Genomic DNA, 11,113 nt, shown 5'->3' with positions numbered 1-11,113 from the left:
GATGCAGTGGGTTGTGTTTAGTGCCCCTAGTAGAGACTAAAGTACTTACTGCATGCTGGAATGCTGTCTAACTCTGGATGCCTTTTTGCTAAGTAGCTATTTTTTTCTGTCCCATCTACATAATTATTAACTCATGGCTTGCTGCTCACAGGACCTTGGCCACAGAATTATTGTTTTTCTAGTTTAGACAAAGTGAGGCAGCAGACATTGCATTACAGCAGCCGTCCTTATGGAAGCTCAGAAGCTCAGCCTGAAGCGTGAAGTGGGCCTGGTGGGAGCCGTGTCCCTCATCGGAGGAACAATGATCGGCTCTGGGATCTTCATGTCACCGCAGACTGTTCTTGCCACCATCGGCAGCCCGGGAGCCAGTCTGGTGGTGTGGGCTTGCTGCGGTCTGCTGGTCATACTCGCTTCTTTTTGCTATGCCGAGCTAGGGACTGTCATAAGAGAATCGGGGGGGGAGTACATCTATATCTTGAGGACGTCGGGACCGGTGGTCGCCTTCATGTTAATCTTTAGCTCGGTCTTATTTGCGAGGCCTGCTGGAGTTGCTGGCATCGCTCTTAGTTTTGCTCAGTATGTTGTGGCCCCCTTCTACTCGGAGTGTGCGCCTCCAGTGCTGCTAGTCAAGTGTGTGGCTGCCGCTGCCATTTTTACCCTGGCTACAGTCAACTGCCTTAATGTTCGATTCTCAATGTCTGTGCAAGTGTTTTTTATGGTGGCCAAGGTCCTGGCACTGGCAGTCATCATAGTAGGAGGTGTGGTGATGCTCTCCAGTGGACACACTGAAAACTTTACAGACTCTTTTGAAAACACCAATGTTGGCATCAGTTCAATTGGAATTGCTTTCTACCAGGGGCTGTGGTCATTTGACGGCTGGAATAATCTCAACTATGTAACAGAGGAGCTAAAACGTCCAGAGGTAAGCAAAACAACAACAAAAAATGTTCTTATCTATGAACTTCTATGGCGGTGTTTTCATCGACACCATAAAGTGATAAACATTGTCATGATGGGAGGAAAAAAAAGCTTTTATGGTTGCTTTCATGGTTATAATATCTTAACTTATTTCGACCATGCCTACAAGGTTGCATTGAAGTACATCACAATTTTACACAATTCAACAAGGAGTACGAAGAAGCAGAGATTATTTAATTGTACCCAAGGGGTGTGCAGCAAAGTGCAGCTTGGAGGCCATTTGTTGAATTTTTTTTTATTGGTCTGCGGCACATTGTAAAAACTAAAATTAAACAAACAAATGCAAAAAGGCACAATGCCTCGGTGGAAACTGTTTGGACACCCCGTCTTACCTCTTCACCGCATCACAGCAATTACTAATAATTTGTTCAATAGGTACAATTTTTTAAAAATAATGAAAGATAAAGAGGTGTAATAGTGGAGTTAAGTTTGTAAATAGCTTTTATACTAATATAAGAGTTGACTGAAACATTGATGAGTGAAGAATGTGTAATAATACCTTAATGATAAAGAACAAAGTAAAGTTTGCTTAAAAAAATGAAATATAAACTTGTATAATAAACAGATATACTGTATATGTGATATACATCATTCCTTAGTAAGCAATGAGATTCAGGATAATGATATATGCTGTGGTTCAGCGTTCTCGGTCATACCCTATAAAAAAACATGCAAACTCTTGGAGCTATCAAACCGCCTGTCGCCTATATGCTGTCAGAATCCATTTGTGTGATATACCTGTAGGTCGTTGACACATGCAAGTTAACTTATGTGCATCAAGTTTAGGTCAGTATCTTCTCCTTGCAGGTCTCCTTGCATGCATCTTGAATCTGACCTTTCATCGTTTGTATAATGATTATCCACTCTGCAGCTTACTGCGCTGTAGCATTCAAACGATGGCAACTGACAAGCAGACACTCAACCTCAAGAGAGATGTTGGGATTATTGGAGCGGTGTCTTTCATTGCTGGTACCATGATGGGTTCTGGGATCTTCATATCCCCCCAGTATGTGATTGCCGCAATTGGCAGTCCGGGGGCCAGCCTGATTATATGGGCCTCTTGCGGGCTCTTAGCCATGCTGGGGGGACTCTGCTACGCTGAACTGGGGACAGTCATTCCAGAGTCTGGAGCAGAGTATATCTACATGCTGAGGACGGTGGGGAGAGTGGTGGCCTTCATGTTTGTCTTCAGCTTTATCACTGTCATGAGGCCTGCCAGCGCCACAGGAATTGCGCTGAGCTTTGCAGAATATGTCGTGGCCCCTTTTTACACTGGTTGCCCCCCTCCACAACTGGTGGTGAAGTGCGTAGCTGCAGGAGCAATCATGGTTGTGGCCACAGTGAACTGTTTGAGCGCTCGCCTGGCCACCATCATCCAGGTGGGCTCCATGGCAGTCAAAGTACTGGCACTGACGGCGATACTACTGGGAGGAGTGGTCACACTTTTCACCAAAGGCACTGGGAACTTTTACAACGCCTTTGAAGGAACCAACTTGGGCATCAGCTCTTTTGGTATTGCTTTCTATCAGGGCTTGTGGTCCTATGATGGCTGGAACACTTTAAATTTTCTAACTGAGGAGCTCAAGCATCCAGAAGTAAGACCTTCGGATTTTGATTTTTTTGATACAAATCTCTTCATACCCTGGCCAAAATTTATTAAATAGAATTTTGGTTATTTCTATAGTAAATGGGCATGCTTTAGCTGGAAAGTGACAAAGGACTTACAGGTTGTGTTTAGAGATATCATTTGTATATTCCCTATTTTATTTGTTAAGGGCCCGAGCACCGAGGGCGATACTTCATATTGTACTATATATGGACCGCACGGTGGTCTAGTGGTTAGCATGTTGGCCTTACAGTCAGGAGAAGACGTGGGTTCGAATCTCTGTTGGGCATCTCTGTGTGGAGTTTGCATGTTCTCCCCGTGTGTGCGTGGGTTTTCTCCGGGTACTCCGGTTTCCTCCCACATTCCAAAAACATGCATGTTAGGTTAATTGGAGACTCTAAATTGTCCATAGGTATGAATGTGAGTGTGAATGGTTGTTTGTCTATATGTGCCCTGCCATTGGCCACCAGTCCAGGGTGTACCCCGCCTGTCGCCCAAAGTCAGCTGGGGTAGGCTCCAGCTTACCCCTGCGACCCTAATGAGGAGAAGCAGCATAGAAAACGGATGGATATATGTGTATATATATTTTAGTATTATGTACTAAAATCTGAAATATATTGAAGAAATTGCTTGAAACAAGTAAAATGGCAAATTGACTATTTATCTTATTTTAAGGTTTTTACATATCTCTGATTAAAGTACATAGAGTATTACTTCAGATGAGGGTCCAACTAAGAAAGTGATTTGTGTCTCCAAACAATCTCCATTCAATAATAGATTCACTTTAAACCTGAAAATGTGGCTCGGTTATGAATGTATTTTTTAAACTTAACTTTGTACTTGTTGCTTTTATTGACTTACTTTTACTGCTCTACCAAGCTCTTATTTCAAAGACAACCTTTTACGAGCTCGTTATGTTCCAGCTTTAGTGCATGTGTGGTCACATTCAGATAAGAATAGAAACCTTTGCTAGTTGAGCGGCGTGATCTTTTGTAGGATTGTACACTGATGTTTTTGCTCATCCTGTCCTGATTTTTGTCCTTTACTGAAAACGTACTTCTTAGTTTGAAGCGTGAACACACTTTAGGGTGTCTGATCTACTTTATGCGACCATGGCTGCAAAAGGGCCAGAAGCCGTGAAAATGGAGAGGGAAATCGGCCTGATAGGAGGAGTGTCATTTATTTCAGGGACCATGATTGGATCGGGTATATTCATGTCGCCACAGTTTGTGCTGGCCTACACAGGAAGTCCTGGAGCAAGTTTATTGATCTGGGCCCTCTCTGGAGTTGTGGCCATGTTTGCAGCGCTGTCTTATACTGAACTGGGCACCGTTATTCCTGAATCTGGCGGCGAGTTCATTTACATACTTCGCATCTACGGGTCATTTCCTGCGTTCTTTGCCGCCATCACGTTCATCCTGATTGTCAGGCCTTTTGGCATTGCAGCGGGAGCAATCAGTATTGCAAAGTATGCAACAGCGCCCTTTTACAGTGGATGTGATCCTCCACAGCTGGTGGTGAAGTGCATTGCAGCGGTGGCCATACTGATCGTGACCATAGCCAACATCCTGAATGTCCGCCTTGCTGTGAGAATCCAAGTGGTCTTCCTGGTAACCAAGGTCTTGACGTTGACCCTGATTGTAATAGGAGGAATAGCGGCGCTCACACAGAGCCGTGATGTCATTGTGCACAACTTAAATACTGAGAATGCATTTAAGGGAACTCAGTACTCCTTCAGCACGATTGGAATGGCTTTTTACCAAGGACTCTGGTCCTATTCTGGCTGGTACAACTTGAACTATGTCATTGAGGAGCTGAAGAGACCACAGGTGAGGCAGATAAAAGCGCCAATTATTCTGTTACCTGACGACCACGCTGTCAAACGTGCCATTTTAAGCAGACCAGCTGACACTCCAGGTTTATTTATGCAACTTCTTATTGTCTTATCTCTGTGCCAAAGGTGTGTTATCATCTGTAAGGATACTGCATTGTTGGCTTAAGATTGAAAAGATAAAGTAGACAGTCGCGATAGAAATCAAGACTTCCTTGTAACATGACAGCAAACGGAAGATTTAGGCCGTCTCAAATCAAGTACTTCCATCAGTACACTTAAATATGTACACTACTGTATGTACACTGCGTACTTTCTTCCTTAGTGTAGTGCTGTGCCAAATTCATTGCTCACTTACAGGAAATGACAATCACAATATTGTCGCACTTCCTCTTTGTCGTCTTCTTTTTTTATTGCGTGAGTTAGTCCCTCCTCTTGCTTGGCTACTAGAGGGGTGGTTACGCTCCATCGCTGCACACTCACCATTTGGGGTGTGTTGAGTGCAACATGCGTGTATATTTTAGCCGTACATCTCGGTGTGAACGCACTTACGCACTCAAAATACAAAGTCTCAGTGTGCAAAGCCCTGGACTCTTCCATCTAGTTTCTATGCCGCTCATCCTAGGCAGGGTCATGCGTTAGATGGGGCTTTTAGACCAGGGGTGTCCAAACTTTTTCCAGCGAGGGCCACACATATTAATGTGCTAAGAAGCTACAGTAAATGTAGCTCAAGAAAAACCTGCCTTTCACCTTTGTAGCACAGGTGAAATGCTGCTAAAAATGTTTTTTTTCCATAATAATATGAGTTTATTCTTGTCAAATTGCGACTTTTGTTCTATTTGATTAGGACTTTTTTTTTCTTAATGTTTTGATTTTATTCCCGTAAAATAACATCTGTTTTTTTCCATTTCGGCTTTTTTTTTTTTTTTTTTTTACATTTTCCAACTACTTCATTTCAGCTTTCCTCTTGTAAATTTTCTCTTCGTAATTATAACTTCATATCTTTTAAAACAATAATGTATTTTTGTCTTTATTTCAACATTGTTACTAAAATCATAATATCCTCATTTTACAACTTTATTCTTGTAAAATTGCTTAACATTTTGACTTTACTCTGGCAACATTTCTGCTGTTGATTTTTTTTCTTTTATAATTTTCCAAATATTTCAACTTTCTTGTATAATTTCTTCCCCAAATATTTTGACTTTATTCCCAAGTTATAGATTTTCCCTCAACCCAAGTTTCCAAAAATTACAACTTTTATTCATTGTTTAAAAAAAAAATCTTTAACAATTCAACTTCATGCTACTAAAATGATATTTTTCTTTTCCTTGTTAAATAACATTTTTAGACTGTGCTGAGGGCCGCAAGTGGCCCCCGAGCCGGACTTTGGACACCCCTGCTGTAGACTGTGGGAGGCCACCTGAGTACCCAGACTACTATTTGTACTTGCAATACTCCACACATGCTGTTGGCGCACCGTGCCCCCGTGATGGTTCTATAATGTGTTGGAAAGTATGAGTGCTAATGTGCATCCATCCATTCATTCATGTCCTTGAACATTTTCGAGAGTATATTTTGTCAGCATATTAGTTTTCTGCTCACGCCAGCACATTTACTCGACGAAGGAACCAAACATCGATTATTGTATTGACCCAGTATGTTTCCCTTGTAAGATGGTGCTTCTGATGCATTTCTCCAATATATTTGTCATTTCTTCATGCTCTTTTTTTACATTTTAATACTAGTCCGTGCCCTCACTGTACTGTAATGTTCAAGTTTGAGTGCTTTTGCAGATGTGCACAGCGGCACTCTTTTATAAGTCATTTTTTAGAACCTTTTTGTGAAGTCTAAGCTGGTAGAAATAGTAGAATATTAAAAAGAACCACCGTATTCAACCCAGCAGACAGCATTTTGTTGTGGAATATTTTACTTTTGTCACGTAACATGTCACAAAAGATGGCCATGGGTTTGCTTTATGCATGTGTTTTTTACTGCGCAGCTGTTCGAGCAGTTCATTTTCGGTCAAACTCAGAGGACCAAGCCACTGTGGTTGAACTGATACTGACAATGTGATTTAAAAAAAAAAAAGATTAAGAGTCCTTTTGTCTTAAAAATGTCTATCCAAAAACAGGCCTTGAGAAAGAGGGGTCTTTTTATATTCCGTTCAATACGGTAATTTATCCGTTAAACATAACTGAGCTTGGCAGTGTTTTAATGCCGCTAAGTACGATATTAAGCTGCTGGGCTTCCCATGTAGTCTTCTAGCACACTTCTTGACACTTTGGGGGGGGGAAAGCTGCTTTAGGAAGATCAGCAATGGGGGGACAAAGTCAAGCGAGCAATGTTTTTATGGTTCGGAGGTCGCATCAGAGCTGTAACGGGCAGGACGGCGTCTGTTAGGTTGATGCAGCCATCTTGTTAACAGTTACTGCAGTTTGCTTGTTTATTTGCTCCAGGTGAATCTTCCAAGGGCAGTTGTGATCGCCATTTCTCTGGTGACCGCCTTGTACCTGCTGGTGAATGTGAGCTACCTGACAGTAATGACGCCCAAGGAGCTCATTTCCTCCAGTGCGGTGGCAGTGACATGGGGGTAAGGAGTACTTGTGTCTGCGTTGGCATTACGCAATCCGAATCGCTTGTACGCATGTGCAGAACGCGTCTGCATCCGGTCGGCCTATTTTTCGGCAGTCACATGTTAGGCATGTGTAATCTACGCCATCCGTCGATCTATTTTACGGCAGCAATATATGCCTGCCCCCACTCCTAAAAAAGATTTGAGAAATTACAACATATTCTTTGCTTTAGAGATCCCTCTACTGACATGTATGATTGATTTATGTTATACAGTAATTATCACGGTTAATTGGTTCCTGACCCGACCGTGATAAGTGAAGTTCCGCAAAGTAGGAGTTCTTGCTTATAAATAAAATATTCTCATAATAGCGCATAGAAAACCTGTTTTAACATGATTAGAGACCTCTAGACATTAAATAACATCCCTATAGTCACCACAATCATATTACCCAATACAGTAGACATAATCAGAGAAAATAATCCATTTAAGACATAAGGCTTGTACTCGTGTGTGTTGCAATAAATGTGTTTCAGACGTGTGGAGGACATGAAGTGACGTTTGGGGTTCAGAGTTGAGTTTTAGCTTGGAATGGATTACAGCCACAACAGTAGCCATTATTATTATTATTATTATTATTATTATTATTTTATTATTATTATGCCTGTTGTGAGATAATTCAAACCTGCAACAAAAGCCTGTTGTTCCGGCGATCCTGTCTGCTGCTTGTGCGCCTCAATGTAGAATACGACGTCCACGTCTTTGAATGCGTCTTTTGAATGCTTTATATTCGTATTTTGGTTCACTTAACCTTTTTTCTGTTTGAAGATGCTTAATTTAATTTAAAAAAAATGTGCAATTTGCTTCAATATGCATATTTAGACTAATAGGCCATATTCAACCAAGAAATAACATGATTTATGAATTCATATATTTTTGAAAAACAGTGAAGCCGCAAAATTTGGATCTCGATGTGGCGAGGGAATACTGTAAAACAGTTTTGTGAATTTGCGTCGGCCATACAACTCCTGGCATTTATTCTTTCCACTCAGGGTGGTTGATATGGCAAACTTTGATATTGGATCCAGGTAGTATCAGTATATTTTGGTCGCATTCCAACCTGCATAATCACAATCTCAAGTGCTTTAAGTGGTTCCACTTCATTGCTTTAGATGAACTCGCCTATTTATTATTCATTTGTATTGAGAGGAAATTCACACTTTCACAATGAATGTTAGAAATGGAATGAATGAGATCTGTGGTGGTGAGTGATGACGTCTTTTTCCACAGGAACAAAGTGTTTGGTTCCTGGGGCTGGATCATGTCTATAGCTGCAGCTCTGTCAGCTTTTGGGTCATTGAACGGGACGTTTTTCAGTGGCGGTCGCGTGTGCTTTGTTGCCGCCCGAGAAGGACACATGGTGAGAGAGTCTTCCCGCCCTGAGAAATGTTGTAAGGATCAGCTGTCAGAGTTTTCCATTGTGTGTTTTCCAGCCAGACATTCTAGCCATGGCTCACGTGCACAGGCTGACTCCTTCTCCAGCACTGATTTTCACCACCGTGGTCTCCCTGCTGGTGCTCATCCCCGGAGACTTTCAGAGTATTGTCAACTTCTTCAGGTGAACACAGGTTCTGCATTTCCTGCTCATCGTTAAAAGAGAGATGTGCTATTCTTGCGCTTGTCTCAATGAAATCCTTTTTTTTTTTTTTTTTTGCTTTTGTAAGTTTCACTGCTTGGTTTTTCTACGCGATCACACTGTCTGGGCTCCTCTATCTCAAGATTAAGAAGCCGGAGCTCCCAAGGCCGTACAAGGTCAGTGTCATACACCTTGCTTTTTGGGAAAACAAACATGCCTCTAAAGTCATATCGAAACTGGGAAGTTGAGCTGCTATCATGCACAACATCAGTGACGGCAGAGAGCAAACGTGTGATGTAATCATTGAATCGTAAACGGAGCTTATTGGGACAGAGGAAAGGTTCTGCCTGCTCAGTAAAACACAGTGGAACCTGCTTGCTTTGCCAACCCGTCTATGTCAACCAGTTCATCAAGTGCTGGCCTACGTGTTATTACTAAAAAGTGCCTGCTTAAGTCGACTTTGACATACACGGTCTCAACACAAAATTTGAGACCCAAAGGGGTCTTTTTTTTCATCTGTGATTAAATGTGATTAATTATGGGTTAACTATGGACAAAATGCCATTAATCAAGATTAAATAGTTCAATTGATTGACAGTCCTAATATATATATAATATATATATTTTTTTATTTTGTAGAAAGTAAGTAAGTAAAAAGTGAAACATATTTAAATCTTTGTCTTTAAATACAAATACAAATGTTGGTGTCAACATTTCAGCCTTTTTTCATTGTGCCTTTTGCTCTATTTTTCCCATTTTTATTTATTTATTTATTATTATTTTTTACATTTTTATTCTGCAGCTAAGCCATGGGCCCTGGATGGCCCCTGAGCCTTTGGCCACCCCCACTTTTGTGAATCTATGTTGGGGTCGAGCTTGAGGTGTCTATGAGCAAACGACAACTCGGCTTGTTTGCTCAGCGTCATGGGCGCGCGATGGTGGTTGAAGAGAGAAAATGGTCAGTGCGTTACAATAGTCACCCCTAATGAGCCGCAACGCAAAGATTTTTTGAGAGGTGCACGTCTATGGAGTTATATTTGTGCCTTAATTTTGAGGTGGCAAAGGCAGATTTTGAGCATATTAACGTGAAATCAATACTGTTGTGTGCTCAGGCACATCAATGCACTCTGTCACTCTCTCTCTCCCTCTCTTTCTCTCAACCTCTGCACGCATGTGGCTGGACACATGTTGTTACAAGGTGAGGTGACCTGGTGTGTGTGTGCGCTGGTACCAGTTTTGGGGACTGAGCTCCTGGCTGGATCTTGTGGGCTGTGTGCCTGGAGGGTGGCGAGACGCACGGGTGTGCTCAGTGGTCAAAATGCGTGCCTGTTGGTCACTCTCCGGGAGGGGAGGGCACTGATGTAATAATGCATTTTTTTTCCCCTCATATTTTCGTCCCAAAGATCGATTAATAGCTCGCAATTGACGGGTTGGTGAGCCCTAGTCTATGTAATGGACAGAAAGTTGTTTCTCCTGAGCGGGCTGGAATCAAAGACGGATGTTTCTACAACCTCTCTTGAAAGCAGAACCAGCTCCTTTCTTCGACCAGGAATTGCTAAATGCCTCGTCTAGAAGAAAAACAATTGCCAATTGAGTGTTAGCCTCTTAAGTCACCTTTCAGTGCACACTCACGCACTACTTGAGTGATACCATGTGGTGATGACGTCAGTCGGCCAGTCCGATGGGAGTCGAGGTGTAGCGGGTTCCACTGTATGAGCAATTCAATGAATCATCAATTGCATTCACAAATTAATTTGATCAAGCAGATGCTCAAGTAATTGGCATGCGGCTAAAAGCTTAATGGTTTTCTTCCTTCAGGTCCCCATTTTTGTTCCCATACTGGTCCTCATCGCAGCAGTGTTCCTTGTGCTGGCTCCTCTCATTGACAATCCCCAGATCCAGTACCTCTATGTGACTTTATTCATCTTCAGTGGGGTAATCATATACATACCTTTCATCCATTACAAGCTGTGCCCAGGCATGTTAAGCAAGTTAACAGTATTCCTGCAACTGTTTTTAGAGGTTGCCCCTGCAGAAAAAAACCTGTGACACAGTGACGTTAGTTTGTTATATTCAAACAAGTGTTTTTTAGGTATATTAGTGTTCGTGTTTTACCTTGACATGTTTCCACTGTCACCTGAAGGTGATAAAACATCACACTGGTCGATGTTTGTGTTACCCCAACTCGCCACATGAGAGGGACGCAATATCAATGTACACAATACCTTGGTTATTTACTAAACTATCGCCTAAATAAAGACACGTTTTTGTTGGCTTCTGCTCTTTTGCCGCCTGTTGCTGTCTTTCTTGTCATACTATTTCCGATTTTTTTTTTTTTTTTTTGGACAATAACAATGGTTGCACTGATTCAAAATCAGTAATATTGCGATTGATTGGGATTTAAGTGCAATTTCTGCAATTTTATTTAAATATTATTTTTACTAAAATAAGACAGAGTCCATTTTATTTTCATAAAATAATTCAGCA

At 41.7% G+C, this 11,113-nt stretch overlaps 1 protein-coding gene across 2 annotated transcripts; it reads left to right on the top strand.

The window, feature by feature from the left end:
- The first annotated feature begins 153 nt into the window (after positions 1-153).
- zmp:0000001267 (b(0,+)-type amino acid transporter 1) lies at positions 154-10,879 on the top strand. Of its 2 annotated transcripts, XM_054796371.1 has the most exons (6): positions 154-922; positions 6,875-7,008; positions 8,281-8,410; positions 8,484-8,608; positions 8,715-8,802; positions 10,445-10,879. In XM_054796371.1, exons 1-6 carry the CDS (start codon positions 230-232, stop codon positions 10,673-10,675), a joined length of 1,401 nt encoding a protein of 466 aa, XP_054652346.1. In that variant the 5' UTR covers positions 154-229; the 3' UTR covers positions 10,676-10,879. The 2 variants fall into 2 exon arrangements, with proteins under 2 accessions (XP_054652346.1, XP_054652347.1); XM_054796372.1 differs by lacking the exon at positions 6,875-7,008 and having other exon boundaries at positions 8,484-8,618.
- Positions 10,880-11,113: the final 234 nt, after the last annotated feature.

The sequence above is a fragment of the Dunckerocampus dactyliophorus genome, chromosome 13 (assembly GCF_027744805.1).
Source record: "Dunckerocampus dactyliophorus isolate RoL2022-P2 chromosome 13, RoL_Ddac_1.1, whole genome shotgun sequence".
In the NCBI taxonomy this organism is placed as follows: domain Eukaryota; kingdom Metazoa; phylum Chordata; class Actinopteri; order Syngnathiformes; family Syngnathidae; genus Dunckerocampus; species Dunckerocampus dactyliophorus.
This window is presented reverse-complemented; position numbering and strand designations above follow the sequence as displayed.

Excerpts from the sequence above, each read along its gene's own strand:
- zmp:0000001267 (XM_054796371.1), top strand. The coding sequence starts at position 230 with ATGGAAGCTCAGAAGCTCAGCCTGAAGCGTGAAGTGGGCCTGGTGGGA. Across the intron at positions 8,411-8,483 it reads CCGCCCGAGAAGGACACATG|CCAGACATTCTAGCCATGGC; the intron begins GTGAGAGAGTCT and ends TGTGTTTTCCAG. Across the intron at positions 8,609-8,714 it reads AGTATTGTCAACTTCTTCAG|TTTCACTGCTTGGTTTTTCT; the intron begins GTGAACACAGGT and ends TGCTTTTGTAAG.